Source organism: Heptranchias perlo, chromosome 21 (genome assembly GCF_035084215.1).
Source record: "Heptranchias perlo isolate sHepPer1 chromosome 21, sHepPer1.hap1, whole genome shotgun sequence".
NCBI lineage: Eukaryota > Metazoa > Chordata > Chondrichthyes > Hexanchiformes > Hexanchidae > Heptranchias > Heptranchias perlo.
The window spans coordinates 9,341,579-9,357,700 of NC_090345.1; the positions used below are offsets into that span (position 1 = coordinate 9,341,579).

General features: G+C 43.4%; 1 protein-coding gene across 1 annotated transcript in view; it reads right to left on the bottom strand.

Moving 5' to 3' along the window:
- The window catches only part of LOC137339958 (arsenite methyltransferase-like), a 62,969-nt gene extending 50,392 nt beyond the window's left edge, over positions 1–12,577 (bottom strand). Inside the window, exons 1-4 of the mRNA XM_068002068.1 lie at positions 12,358–12,577; positions 10,085–10,147; positions 8,357–8,400; positions 6,831–6,851 (exon numbers count right to left, since the gene is read on the bottom strand). Of these exons, the coding sequence (XP_067858169.1) occupies positions 6,831–6,851; positions 8,357–8,400; positions 10,085–10,147; positions 12,358–12,489 (260 nt within the window). The 5' untranslated portion in view covers positions 12,490–12,577. The remainder of the gene's footprint in view (positions 1–6,830; positions 6,852–8,356; positions 8,401–10,084; positions 10,148–12,357) is intronic.
- Positions 12,578–16,122: the final 3,545 nt, after the last annotated feature.

Genomic DNA, 16,122 nt, shown 5'->3' on the forward strand with positions numbered 1-16,122 from the left:
AATATGTTTGTGACATCCTGTGAGAGTATATATAGCAATCAAGAGATTTTGGAAGAATGTTACTCATACCCATGGAGGCTGACGTACTAAATGAGTCCTTTGCTTCCATCTTTACCAAGGAAGAAGATGCTGCCAAAGTCACAGTAAAACAGGAGATAGTTGAGATACAGGATGGGCTAAAAATTGATGAAGTACTAGAAAGGCTGGCTGTACTTAAAGTAGATAAGTCACCCGGTCCGGATGGGATGCATCCTAGGTTGCTGAGGGAAGTAAAGGTGGAAATTGCAGAGATGCTGGCCATAATCTTCCAATCCTCCTTTGATATGGGGGTGGTGCCAGAGGGCTGGAGAATTGCAAATGTTACTCCCTTGTTCAAAAAAGTGTGCAAGGATAAATCTGGCAACTACAGGCCAATCAGTTTAACCTCTGTGGTGGGGAAGCTTTTAGAAACGGTAATCCGGGATAAAATTTGTCACTGAGACAAGTGTGGATTAATAAAGGAAAGCCAACAATGATTTGTTAAAGGCAAATCGTATTTAACTAACTTGATTTGAATTTTTTGATGAGGTAACAGAGAGTTGATGAGGGCAATGCAGTTGATGTTGTGTATATGGAGTTTCAAAAGGCATTTGATAAAGTACAACATAATAGGCTTGTCAGAATTGAAGCCCCTGGAATAAAAGGGAGAGACAAAATTGGCTAAGTGGCAGGAAACAGAGAGTAGCAGTGAACGGCTGTTTTTCAGAATGGAGGAAGGTATACAGTGGTATTCCCCAGGGGTCGGTACTAGGACCACTGTTTTTTTGATACATATTAATAACTTGCATTTGGGTGCACAGGGCACAATTTCAAAATTTGCAGGTGACACAAAACTTGGAAGTGTAGTGAACAGTGAGGAGGATAGTGATAGACTTCAAGAGGACACAGACAAGCTGGTGGAATGGGCGGACGCATGGCAGAAGAAATTCAACGTAGAGAAGTGCGAAGTGATACATTTTGGCAGGAAGAATGAGGAGAGGCAATATAAACAAAAGGGTACAATTTTAAAGGTGGTGCAGGAACAGAGACCTGGGGGTATATGTGCACGAATCTTTGAAGATGGCAGGATAGGTTGAGAAAGCAGTTTAAAAAAGCATACGGGATCCTGGGCTTTATAAATAGAGGCATAAAGTACAAAAGCAAGGAAGTTACGTTGAACCTTTATAAAACACTGGTTCGGCCACAACTGGAGTATTGTGTCCAATTCTGGACACTGCACTTTAGGAAGGATGTGAAGGCCTTAGAGAGGGTGCAGAAAAGATTTATTAGAATGGTTCCAGGGATGAGAGATTTCAGTTACGTGGATAGACTGGAGAAGCTGGGGTTGTTCTCCTTAGAGCAGAGAAGGTTGAGAGGAGATTTGATAGAAGTGTTCAAAATCATGAAGGATTTAGATGAAGTAAATAGAGACTGTTCCCATTGGCAGAAGGGTCAAGAACCAGAGGACACAGATTTAAGGTGATTGGCAAAAGAACCAAATGCGACATGAGGAAAATCTTTTTTACGCAGCGAGCAGTTATGATCTGGACTGTGCTGCCTGAAAGGGTGGTGTGGAAGCAGATTCAATTGTGGCTTTCAAAAAGCAATTGGATAAATACTTGAAGGGAAAAAATTTGCAGGGCAATGGCGGGGGGTGGGGGGGAAATGGGATTAACTGGATTGCTCTTACAAAGAGCCGGCACGGGCTCGATGGACTGAATGGCCTCCTTCTGTTTCGTATCCATGCTGCCACTTTTATTCCACGGGCTTCAATTTTGCTGACAAGCCTATTGTGTGGCACTTTATCAAACGCCTTTTGAAATGCCATGTACACATCAACTGCATTACCCTCATCAACCTTCTCTGTTACCTCATCAAAAACACGATTTACCTTTAACAAATCCATGTTGGCTTTCCTTTATTAATTCACACTTGTCCAAATGACTATTAATTTTGGCCCAGATTATCGTGTAACATTTACAATTCTCCAGTCCTCTGGTACCAACCCCATACTAAGGAGGATTGGAAGATTATGGCCAGCACCTCCGCAATTTCCACCCTTACTTCCCTCAGCAACCTAGGCTGCATCTCATCCGGACCGGGTGACTATCTCCTTTTAGTACAGCCAGCCTTTCTAGTACCTCTATCAATTTTTTAAAAATTTGTTCGTGGGGTGTGGGCGTCGCTGGCGAGGCCGGCATTTATTGCCCATCCCTAATTGCCCTTGAGAAGGTGGTGGTGAGCTGCCTTCTTGAACCGCTGCAGTCCGTGTGGTGACGGTTCTCCCACAGTGCTGTTAGGAAGGGAGTTCCAGGATTTTGACCCAGCAACGATGAAGGAACGGCGATATATTTCCAAGTCGGAATGGTGTGTGACTTGGAGGGGAACGTGCAGGTGGTGTTGTTCCCATGTACCTGCTGCTCTTGTCCTTCTAAGTGATAGAGGTCGTGGGTTTGGGAGGTGCTGTCGAAGAAGCTCTGGCGAGTTGCTGCAGTGCATCCTGTGGATGGTACACACTGCAGCCACAGTGCGCCGGTGGTGAAGGGAGTGAATGTTTAGGGTGGCGGATGGGGTGCCAATCAAGCGGGCTGCTTTGTCCTGGATGGTGTCGAGCTTCTTGAGTGTTGTTGGAGCTGCACTCATCCAGGCAAGTGGAGAGTATTCCATCACACTCCTGACTTGTGCCTTGTAGATGGTGGAAAGGCTTTGGGGAGTCATGAGGTGAGTCACTCGCCGCAGAATACCCAGCCTCTGACCTGCTCTTGTAGCCACAGTTTTTATGTGGCTGGTCCAGTTAAGTTTCTGGTCAATGGTGACCCCCAGGGTGTTGATGGTGGGAGATTCGGCGATGGTAATGCCGTTGAATGTCAAGGGGAGGTGGTTAGACACTCTCTTGTTGGAGATGGTCATTGCCTGGCACTTGTCTGGTGCGAATGTTACTTGCCACTTATCCCAACCAGTATCTCAACTACCATCTCTTGTCACTCTGACTTTGGCAGCATCTTCTTCCTTGGTAAAGACAGGTACAAAATTCTCATTTAGTACCTCAATCACGCCCTCTGCCGCCATGCGTAGATCTTTTCATAGAATCACAGAATGGTTACAGCACGGAAGGAGGCCATTCGGCCCATCGAGTCCGTGCCAGCTCTCTGCATGAGCAATCCAGCTAGTCCCACTTCCCTACCCTATCCCCGTAGCCCTGCAAATTTTTTCCCTTCAAGTACTTATCCAATTCCCTTCTGAAAGCCATGATTGAATCTGCCTCCACCACCTCCTCAGGCAGTGCATGCCTGATCTTAACCACTCGCTGCATAAAAAAGTTTTTTCTCATGTCACCTTTGGATCTTTTGACAATCACCTTAAATCTATGTCCTCTAATTCTTGACCCCTCTGCCAATGCGAACAGTTTCTCTCTATCTACTCTGTCCAGACCCTTCGTGATTTTGACTACCTCTATCAAATCTCCTGTCAACCTTCTCTGTTCTAAGGAGAACAACCTCAGCTTCTCTAGTCTATGCACATAACTGAAGTCCCTCATCCCTGGAATCATTCTAGTAAATCTCTTCTGCACCGTCTCTAAGGCCTTCACATCTTTCCTAAAGTGCGGTGCCCAGAATAGGACACAATACTCCAGTTGTGGCCGAACCAGTGCTTTATAAAGGTTCATCATGACTTCCTTACTTTTGTACTCTATGCCTCTATTTATAAGGCCCAGGATCCCATATGCTTTCTTAACCGCTTTCTCAACCTTCCCTGCCACCTTCAATGATTTGTGTACATATCCCCCCAGATCTCTCTGTTTCTGCACCCTTTTTAGAATTGTACTCTTTTGTTTATATTGCCTCTGCTCGTTCTTTCTACCGAAATGTATCACTTCACACTTTCCTGCGTTGAATTTCATCTGCCACTTATCCGCCCATTCCACCAGCCTGTTTATGTCCTCTTGAAGTCTATCACTATCCTCCTCACTGTTCACTACCCTTCCAAGTTTTGTGTCATCTGCAAATTTTGAAATTGTGCCCTGTACACCCAAGTCCAAGTCATTAATATATATCAAGAAAAGCAGTGGTCCCAGTACCGACCCCTGGGGAACACCACTGCATACCTTCCTCCAATCTGAAAAACAGCCGTTCATCACTGTTCTCTGTTTCCTATTACTTAGCCAATTTCGTATCCATGTTGCCACTGCCCCTTTTATTCCGTGGGCTTCAATTTTATTGATAAGCCTATTATGTGGCACTTTATCAAACGCCTTTTGGAAGTCCATATACACGACATCAACTGCATTGCCCTCATCTACCCTCTCATTTGCTGTTGGCGAGATCTGGCTGCCACATTTGCCTACATTCATTGCTTGTGAAGCGCTTTTAGACATCTTGAGAATGTGATACAGCGCTGTACAATGCAAGCTCTTTCTATACTGTTACACAGGACTAAAGATGGGTAGCGAAACTTTTAATTTGAAAAGCTTAGATGAGGCCAGAATTAAAGCATGCTGGTCCTTTAAAATAAAGACAGAAAATGCTGGAAATATACAGCATCAGCATTTGGAAAGAGAAAAAAAATTGGTTAACATTACATAGAATTTACAGCACAGAAACAGGCCATTCAGCCCAACTGGTCTATGCCAGTGTTTATGCTCCACATGATCCTCCTCCCTCCCTCATCTAACCCTATCAACATATCCTTCTATTCCTTTCTCCCTCATGTACCTATCTACCTTCCCCTTAAATGCAACTCTGCTATTCGCCTCAACTACTCCACGTGGAAGCAAGCTCCACATTGTAACCACTCTCTGGGTAAAGAGGTTTCTCCTGAATTTCCTTACTAGATTTATTAGTGACTATCTTATATTTATGGCTCCTAGTTTTGGACATCCCCACAAGTGGAAACATCTTCTTTACATCTACCCCATCGAACCCCTTCATAATTTGAAGACCTCCATTAGATCACCTCTCAGCCTGCTTTTTTTTTTAAAAAAAGAGCCCCGGCCTGTTCAATCCTTCCTGATCGTTATAACCTCTCCGAACTGGTATCATTCTTGTAACTATTTTTTTGCACCTTCTCCAGTGCCTCTATATGCTTTTTGTAATATGGAGGCAGACATTACCCTGACTTTTCTGATGCTGACTGACCTGTTGTGTATTTCTACTATTTTCTGCCTTTCTTTCAGATTTCCAGCATTTGTCTTTTTACCCGGGCAACTTTTGCATGTATGACTAAACTTCTGGTGTCTCTGATCCTCCGTGACAACACAACCCGCTAAACAAAATAAATAATTTTTAAAAACCAAACTGCACACGCTGGAAATCCGAAAAATGCTGCGAATACACAGTTCAGTCAGCATCTGTATAGAGAAAGGACAAGTTAACAAATGCAAGTCTTTCTTTTTTTTTCCATCTTGAAACTGCAATAGAGAACTGTAAGATGATACAAAAGATAATTTCAGTGAGGCAATGGAAAGACATTAAAGAAAAAGTGTGAAAATAGTTTTGGGGGTAAAAAAAAAACACAGGAGAAAAGACAGATGAAGAGCTGAGAAAACAGTGGGACTGCTAGTCCCAAAAAGAGAAATAACAGAGGCCAACACCATGGTCGCAGACCCCATCACTAGCAGTGTGTTCTGACGAAGCATCTACACCCGAAACGTCAATCTCTGGACACTGATACATCATCAGCACCCCCTACTGTGTCTAAAAAAAAAATAAAGGATTAAGCTCTTGGATTTCAGACCAGAGGCTGCAGAGTGCCCAGGAGTTAAGATGACATACTGTTCTTGACCTCTTTGACTAAGCTTTTGGTCGCCTCTCCTGATACCTCCTTATGTAGCTCGGTGTCATATTTTGTCTGATAATCGCTCCTGTGAAGCGCCTTGGGACGTTTCATTATGTTAAAGGCGCTATATAAATGCGAGTGGTTCTTGTTGTTGAATCCTCGCACTAAGCCTGGGTGGGACAGTGTAAAAGGTCAAAGGTGGAGGAGGCAGAATGGGAATTAAAGTGGCACAAGCAGCTCAGGATCAGATGGAATAAAGGTGTACGGTTGCAGTTCTGCAACTTAATCACCGCATGGATATTATTGCCCTCGAGAGAATACCAGAGGCGAGTAACAAAAACCATTCTGAGCATTAGGAATTTTAGTTCTGAGAAAAAAAGGTTGCAAGTTTATGAAGGGAACTGAAAAAAAAATGATCCAGGCCAAGTTGTCCACTATAAAGATGGGCACAACAAGCATAGGCCTCGCGCTATAAAATTAAAGAGGTTGGAAGTAAAAAGGGAAGTCAGATACGACTTCTTCACCTGAAGAGTAATAGGAGTCGTGGAATTAAGTCAACGGGGAAGGCGAGTGAAGCAGACAGTAGGATCAGGAGACAACTGGATGCACTTCTCGAGAGAGAGGATTTGCTGGTTATGGTGAGGAGGCAGGTAGGTAGTGGGAAAAAAAAGGGTCAGGCTGGTTACCCCTAATTCCTTCTGCTAAAAATTCTTATACCATTAACAAAAGTTGTCTTTCTGGGACTAGCCTCAGTAGTAATGAAGACGAGCGTCCCCAATTGGGTCTATGGTGAACTGGCCAGGTTGGGCCTATTGTCCATCAACCAGGCAGATTTTTCCCAGCTCACAGGCCAAATGACCTGAAGCCTGGTGATACACCTGGCAATGAAAAGATTAAGTTCAACAGATTCAAAATAAGAAAGGAAGGAAAAGTGGAGAAAATGAACAAGAAAAGTAGTAAAATTTCAAAATAAGCATACGGGACAACATTTGAATTAAGTTTAGAAGTGTGCAAGTGAGAGCACAGAAATTACTCACTTTTTCTGTATAGCTTCCTGTCTGTAAAAGAGAAAAGGGTGAAAAACATTTTATCGCAGACATAAAACAGATCAAAGACGTTTTACCAAAAGTAAATTTTTTTGGGGGAGTTCAGAAGAACATAAATGAATTTAAAGTTAACCATTCTTCCTTACATCAGAAGAAGCCACTTTTACATGGTCCTTTAGTTCAGATTACAGGGATCAGCATTCGTGCTGTTGAATCCAGTTTCTGTAGATTTGCAGCAGACTTGTAGACACGGTTTTACTGGAGTGTACAGATTTGCTTCAAGTTTATATAAAACAGATCTAACAACATAATGCCAGAAGTTAGATCCTAGAGGCTCGCAGAGTCCGAAATAAAAGACCAATGTGAAAGACCTTCCTAGGTACTTCCCTTTGTCTCCTATTTTAACAGAGCTAGTAGCTGTTTTTTTTTAAAAACAGCTTAAAATATTGGATGAAGAAATTTGACATGAACATGTTAATCGTCTTTTAGCTAATATTTGCACAGCATAATTTCAAGGCCTGACTGAAAATGTGTAGAGCTGGAACATCCCATATCATATAAATATATATATATGTGTGTGCGTGTACACGTACACACACACACACACAGTTTCCAAATATTGTCAGTATTAAACCATTTTCTCTTCCCCGATGCTTGTTACCTATAACATTTTTTAAAAAATTTTTGCGAAGGCAAATTTCTCTCATATTCTTGTTCATTTTCTCCATTTTTCCTTCCTTCCCTCCCCGGGTCAAGCACCCACTGCAGCCACATAATGGGCGTGCAAGTTCCCAGGGTCTGGCACGCTGCTCTGATCATTTCCACCAGATATGGAAGCACAGCCGAGTAACACAGCGCAAAGAATTACATAGAATTCATAGCACAGAATCTGACCTTTTAGCCTAACTGGTCTATGCCGGTGTTTATGCTCCACACGAGCCTCCCCCCACCTTACTTCATCTCACCCTATCTCCCTCATGTACTTATCTAGCTTCCCCTTAAATGCATCTATGCTATTTGCCTCAACTACTTCATGCAGTAGCAAGTTCCACATTCTCACCACTCTCTGGGTAAAGAAGTTTCTCCTGAATTCCTTATTGGGTTTATTAGTGACTATCTTATATTTATGACCACTAGTTTTGGACTCCCCCACAAGTGGAAACATCTTTTCTACGTCTACCCCATTGAATCCCTTCATAATTTTAAAGACCTCTATTAGGTCGCCTCTCAGCCTTCTCTTTTCTAGAGAAAAGAACCCCAGCCTGTTCAATCATCCCAGATAGTTGTACCCTCTCAGTTCTGGTATCATCCTTGTAAATCTTTTTCGCATCTTCTCCAGTGCCTCTCTAAAAGAGGTAGTACTGGGAGCTCAGAATCACGATTTTGACAGATTGAGCAATAAAAGAAATTCTACAAAAAAATCAAGCAGCAATTCTGTGCGTTTTCTGGGACCCGGATGTGGCCTGGGTCCTAAAATTAGATGGAGGAAGACAAGAAAATAAAGGAATAATACTTACTGGTATTGCAGATGTGTTGTTATAATTGACATTTTACGTAGACTCTGTCCAAAACAAGGGGAAAATGATGAACACATTAATATTGTAAGCAGCAAGTGTGAAGTGATGAGGTGAAAATATAGTCAACACCAAGAATGATGAAATGAGACTCTTCAACTGAAGAATATAGAATCTTTGAAGACTGCACTATTTCGAAGAATAGCAGGGGAGTTCTCCCCAGTGTCGTGGCCAATATTTATCCTCTACCAACGCCACTAAAACTGATTATCTGATCATTGTCACATTGCTGTTAGTGGGAGCTCGCAGTGCGCAAATTGGCTGCTACACGGCAACAGTGACTACACGTCAAAAAGTACTTAATTGGCTGTAAACCGCTTTGGGACATCCTGAGGTCATGAAAAATAAATATATATAAGTCCTTCTTTCTTGCACAATCTCCAAGATACAATATTAAAAATTTCCACTTTGCTCTGAGGTGCAATTTTATGAGCATGTGATTTATTTTATATTTTAGACCCCAGCAATCTTTGGATCTCTTTACAAGTGTGTGCATATATTGACACGCTCCCAGGGACTCCGTCTACATATGAAAAGGACAGTCTCTCGGGGAATCCTGTCTGAACTTTCTAAAGACCGTGTCAGCTACCCCAAGGAATACAGTGCTCCCATTGCAGAAAGATACTTTTTGTTGGTGTACAGCAACAGAAATGTGTTTTCAGTCAACACAGAAAAAATTCAGAAAATGATTTCTCATAACAGTGTGCTGAAAGTATAACAGCGTGCTGTAAGCGAGCCCTCAAATATCTGATGAGCTCGTGGACCCTAATTTGAAAACCAATGGCCCCCACCATTTGTGAGTTGGGAGGGTGGGCTGGTGACTTGCCGCTATCATCTGCTGTATGAGAGCTTTTCTATCATTCTTTATCCCCTCTCCATCCCAACAATTGACCATGTCAGGCGACATGGTGGAGATCCAGTGTTGTCACCTATCTGGTTTTCAAGCGGACTGCCCGGAAATTTCTAAATAGCAGGTACCACAAATCGACTTAACTCTGTGTCCTGTATTATCAATTACCAAAGGTTACTGTGAATTCTCATCAACAGCAAAATAAACAATTATGTAGCGCCTTTCACAGCCCCAGGACGTGCTAAAGCACTTTACAGTCAAGGAAGTACTTTTGAAGTGCAGTCACTATTGCAATGTAGGAAACGCGGCAGCCAATTTGTGCACAGCAAGATCCCACAGCAATGTGTAATGATCAGATAATCTGATTAGTGATGTTGGTTGAGGGATAAATATCGACCAGGACATCGGGGAGAAGTCTCCTGTTCTTTTTCAAAATTATGCCATGGGATCTTATACGCCCACCTGAGAGGGCAGATGGAGCCTAGGTTTAACGTCTCATCCGACAGACTGCTCCTCCGACAGCACAGCACTCCCTCAGTACCGCACTGGAAATGTCAGCCTAGATTTTGAGCTCAAGTCTCTGGTGTGGGAGTTGAACCCACAACCTTCTGACTCAGAGGCGAGAGTGCTACCCACTGAGCCACGGCTGACACCTATATTTTTAAAATATATTTTCGCTGTGGTTTCTGACAACTACGTGTGCAGCAGCTGTGCCGTGGGAACCGGCTGTGAGGTAAACAGCACCGGCAGTCGAGATTATTACACCAGCGTTTCAAGGAGGAGTGTTTTGGTACATGTGGCATCAGAAGTGATGTACTTACATCCTCAGAGTGTAGTATGGAGTCCTCCTGCATCACCATGTTTCTAGCTGCCTGACCAAGGAGCTGAAATGGGAAAACAAAAATCAAAATTTGCTCCTTAATACTGTACACTGGGGAAATTTTGCAGCAGCAAACACAAACATGTTTCCATGAGGGATTATTCAGTCGAACTGTTCCATTACAGCAGTTTTCGGCATGTGGTGACTTTAACTGTTGTTTTGAAAGTAAGGCGTCCCAATGGAGCTGTATGTCATGCCAGAGAGGGATTAAAAAAGAATTTGCATTTAGATAGTGCCTTTCACATCTTGACATCTCAAACTGCTTCACAGCCGATGAATTACTTTTGAAGTGTAGTCATTGTCGTTATGAAGGCAAATGTCGTTATGAAGGCAAACATGGCAGCCAAGTTTCCCACAGCAAGATCCCACAAAGAGCAACGAGATGAATGACTAGATAATCTTTTTTTAGTGGTGGCTGAGGGATAAAAGACACTTAATTCTTCGTGCCATAGGATCTTTATATCCACCTGAGGGGGCAGACGGGGCCTCGGTTTAACATCTCATCTGACAGATGGCACCTCTGACAGCGCAGCACTCGCTCGGTATTGCACTGAAGCATTAGCCTAGATTATGTGCTCAAGTTTGGGAGTGGAGCTTGAACCCACAACCTACTGACTCAGAGACGAGAGTGCTACCAACTGAGCCAAACTGACAAAGCGTTTGATGACTGGACAAGGTCTGCAAACAGAAAACCATGGGCAAAATAAAGGACATTTATATTGTTGCTCAGCCACTACAGCCTAAAGCGAACCTATGAAAGCCCATTCTTCAGAACGATTAAGGCTGTTCTAGAGGCAACAGCCATGAAACACCAACAGCATTTCCTGCTCAGAGAGTTCTCTATCTTGGCTGGGCTGTCAAGGTAGGGTCCCAAACAAAGGTAATTCTCCAAAGAAAGCTTATTGTACCTATGAAAATACAAAAAAGAGCATGGTACAAATAATCTACAGGAAAAAACAATAACAAATCAATACACTTTAACATTATGCCAAAATGCTTCTTGTTTAACGGCCTTAATTCATCACCTCAAGTTGCTCCCACCACTACATTCATCACTGACACCACCTGTACTTCACCCAAGTTTTATACAGCTCCAAACATTCTCTCGGCTACAGCCAAAGAGACAATCTATAACTGTACTGCTGGGTACTTGCAGAGTTCAGATGGACATAGTACAAAATATCACTTGTCCACCGTTCCACCTCGCTAATGACAAATGCTGAACTTCCCCAAACAAAAACAGAGTTTCAGAAATTTGGAGGAAACGCCCTCCTTTTGGTAGAAAACATACCAAGTTTGTATTCAACGCCCACTCCTAAATAATACTGTCAGCACGTACTGAAACACATTTCCAGGCTTTTATTTTGCTTCAATATGTAAATATTTTTAAAAAATACGCTGTGGATCAAAGCAGCAAGTCTCATCTCATCACTGAAAGAAATACTTGTATTTACACGGCACCTTATCATAGCTCTCAGAAATGCCACAAAGCGCTTTACAGACAATGGATTACTTTGAGGTGAGGTAAACGTTCAGTATTGAGGGAGTGCTGCACTGTCGGAGGTGCCATCTTTCCAACGAAATTTTAAACCGAGGCCACTTCTGCCCTGTCAGACAGTCGTAAAAGATCCCAGGACACTATTTGAAGGAGGGCAGGGGATTTAGATTGAGGGATAATTATTGACCCGGTGTCCTGGTCAATAATTATCCCTCAATCTAAATCAATAAAGCAGATTCTCTGGGTCGTTTATCACATTGCTCTTTGTGGGATCTTGCTGTGCACAAACTGGCTGCCATGTGTGCCTACATTAAAACAAGGACTACGACTCAAGAGTACTGAAATTGGCTGTAATTGCTCCCTCAGCACGGCACTTGGGAGTGTCAGGCTGGGTTATGTGCTCAAGTCTCTGGTGTGGGGCTTGAACCCATGGCTCAGAGGTAAAAAGTGCCAACAAATGAGCCAAACTGGCACTTTCTACCCGTAATAAAGGATGTTCGCCACTAATAACTGCTCAGTATTGTGTGGGGTGATGCCGAGGGAGGGGGGGGGGGGTCTGAACCAAAATATTGTGACCCAGGAACCGACCTGGGTCGGGGCACCTGGCCTTAAAGGGGATGGACCAGCAGGACGATTTTCTGTCGGCGGTTTTTTTTTAAAAATATTATTATTCCCCCCCTCCTCCTCAGCGTATGGATGACCGGATCCGTCCGTACCTCGGAGCTGCGGGAACCCTTCAGTATCTGCTTGGTGAGCGCGATCACGTCCGTGGTGCAGGTGGAGACTTTTTCCGACAGTAAACCTTTCACCGACTGACCGAAACGAGCCTGCGGGTCCGCGGCCGCCATCTTCACCAGGCGTACGGTGGCCCAGAGAGCCCAGAGACGCACAATCAGCGTTTCAAAATCGCCTGGCGACACGCACGAAGGAAAAGGCTGGGCAGCAATATCTTATAATATATTCCTGCTCCAGGCACATTTAACTTTAGCACTTTTAAAACTTTGCATAGCAAGAATTTACATTTAGCAGTTTTTTTTTGCATAATGCAAGAGCTTTTAATTTTGATTTTTTTTTTGGGTGGGGGGTGCTGTTTTTAAGCGAACATGGGGGTTTAATTTTCTGACGTCTTGGGCGTTAAGTTCCTTTCCCTCAATCGTTAACCCGTTTATCTTAAAAGGGGAAGCTGAGCGGTGGGTCATTTGTGACAATGTACAATCGCGGATGAGTGATACACTTTGATGTGACTTACTTCCCCCTTGTAAAGTTGCAAATGCGGTTTTCCAACATTTTTAACATTTATTGCAAAGGAATACAAACCAATCTGATAATAAAGTGTCTCTCAATCAGTAAAAGTGTGTACAATGCAATTATATCACTAGTTAACTCGAACATTTAGAACGAATGGTCTCCCATTAACTCTATTTAAAGTTCATTTTGCTGGAAACTTTGAAAGATGCGTGGGGAAAACAATACGGGGGGTCCACCTGAGTAACATTATGCTTCCAATTGTCAGGTAGCATCTGTGGAGAAAGAAAACAGAGTTAACGTTTCAGGGTGATGACCCTTCATGCTGAGTGTTCCCAGCATTTTCTATTTTTATTTCAGATTTTCAGCATCCGCAGTATTTTGCTTTTGTTTACTTCTAATTGTTATTTGTTGGTTTTGGTCAGTCAGGAGTTGTCATACACAGAAATCTATTACGATGCTTAAGAATTTCCATTCCAAACTACTGAAAAATCCACGTAGATGGATTTTCTGTTGGCCCGATACTGACAGCACATTCACTCCCTGAAGGACACATCCTACAATTCCAGAGAACAGTTTGGCAAAAGCCAAAGGCTTAGGGACAGCATGTGTGGGTAAAGATACTGCAGGAGTTTAGGCATAGCTAGTTAAAAGCATAGAGCACTGGCAAGCTTAATACTGGTTACTGCTACAACAGCAACTTGCATTTATGTACAAGCCTAATGTAGAAAAATGTCCTAGAGTGTTTCACGGAGGCGTAAGGAATAAAACAGCCAAAGCCGAGCCAAAGGAGGAGATTAAACATAGATACATGGAAAGAGGCCATTCGGCCCAACCAGTCCGTGACAGTGTTTACCCTCCATGCAAACGCATAGTCCTAATTGCATTTACCTGCCCTGTTCTCATTTCCCTTTATCCTCTTTTCCTTCCTCCCCCTGTCCAATCTAATCTTGAATGTTGACATAGTTTCTCCCTTAACCCTGGAAATGAATTCCTCAGCCTCACCACTCTCTGTGTAAAGAGGTTTCTCCTGCCCTCTGTTTTAAATCCCTTACATTTAATCTTGTATCGATGGCCCCTCGTTCTTGGCCCTTCAACCACTGGAAACAATCTGCTTCTATCTACCCTGTTCCATCCTTTCATAATTTTAAACACTTCTGTCATATCACCCCTTAATCTGTATTCAAACGACAAAAGACTCAATTTTTCAAGTCTTTCTGCCTATTTGTGCTTCCTCAGCAGGCAGCAACCGAGTGAATGTGCATTGTAACTTCCCTGAAGCCTCAATATGCATAGTCTACTCAAACTGATCAGCTTTGACCAAAGCTTGGTCAAAGTGGTGGGTTTTCAAGAGGCTCTTAAGGTGAGGGATTTAGGGAGGGAATTCCAGAATGTGGGACCTAGGCAGCTGAAGGCACAGCCACTAATGGAGAGGGACGGAGGGTGTGTGAGGGTTGGGGGACGCATGAGAGGCTGGGATCAGAGAAATGGAGAGTTCAGGGAGAGGGCGTTGTAGGGCTGGAGGAGGCTAGAGGGATGGGGAGGGGCAGGGATTAAAGACAAGGAGAATTTTAAATTTAAGTTTTATGCTTCCCATTATTTCTCTGCAGTCCTATTAAGGGCACAATGTTACCATTGTAAAGTGCCTTACATGGAAAAATGGCTTGTATCAACATGGATGAGGGTGCGATGGCTAAATCAGCCATCCATTGGTGTCATCATGTCACTGACTGTATTCACTGTTGCAATTTTTTAAAATCCCACTGCTACTATAAACTAAAACAAAAAATATGAAAATCACATTGAAAATATAGGCCTAGAAATGGATTCGTGCCGGCTTGCCTGATTAATCCCTGCACCGGAATGGGTAGGCCCGAGGCCCACCTGAAATTGGGTCTTGGGCCTCATTTACATCAAACCAGCAAGCTGCAGATGTCTGCTGGGGGTCCCCGGGCAGCTCGCTGGCGAAGACCATTTGAAGTTTGGGCTGCTGCCGAGAGGGTGATTGGGGGGGAACGCAATCGGGAGAAATGCCGAGGCAGTGATCGGGGTGGGGGGAGGGAGCACTGGCCGGCTCCATATTCAAGTAAATATTCTTTTAAAACTTACCTTTTTGGTGGTGACCCAAAGCGGCCACTTTAAGGACCACATGTTAGGCTGCAAGTGGACCCGGTTTTCCTGAAGGCAGCCAGCACCGGCCGCTTTCAGGGCAAGCCAATTTGGTAAAGGGCGGCCACTACAGTCCAAGACTGGCACGGTACCCGACACCCTGGATCTGCGGTGAAATGTTCCAACGATCCCAAAAGGTGAGTCTCCCTGTAAATTTCCTCACGACACCAAAATTAATTACCAAAAATAATCTCATATCCTGTGAAGTCCAGCATCGCAAATCCAATATCCTGGGGTCTTACATCACCTGGCATGTCATCATTGCAATGTCAAATCTATTGTAGCCGATTAAAAATAAAACTTTTCTATTTAAAATAAGCTGACATCAGTAGTAGGGAAAATGCTAGAATCTATTATAAAGGATGCGATAACAGGACACTTGGAAAATAATAACAGGATTTGGCAGAGTCAAAATGGATTTATGAAAGGGAAATCATATTTGACAATCCTATTGGAGTTCTTTGAGGATGTAACTAGTAGAATAGATAAGGGGGAACCAGTGGGTGTGGGGTATTTGGATTTTCAGAAGGCTTTCGATAAGGTCCCACACAGGAGGTTGGTGAACAAAGTTACAGCGCATGGAATTGGGGGTAATTTACTGGCATGGATTGAGAATTGGTTACCAGACAGAAAACAGGGAATAGGAATAAACGGGTCTTTTTCAGGTTGGCAGACTGTGACTAGTGGGGTACCGCAGGGATCAGTGCTTGGGCCTCAGCTGTTCACAATCTGTATCAATGATTTGGATGAGGGGACCAAATGTAATATTTCCAAGTTTGCTGATGACACAAAACTAGATGGGAATGTGAGTTGTGAGGAGGATGCAAAGAGGGATTAAGGTTGCATGCTGCAACTTTGCCTTACAAAGAGTCCTCATCATGGAGGGAGTCTCCCACAAGCAAATTGAGGCTAATTGTTGGAAGTTTCTGTAGATTGGCAACTGCTTGTAAATTCCCGCCTCTTGCTCTAGGGGAGAAGCCAGGTTACCAAGGCCAGGTAAACCAGCAGGAAATGACTGGATTTCTTCTTATTTTATATATGTATTTATACACTTTGAAGCATGACAT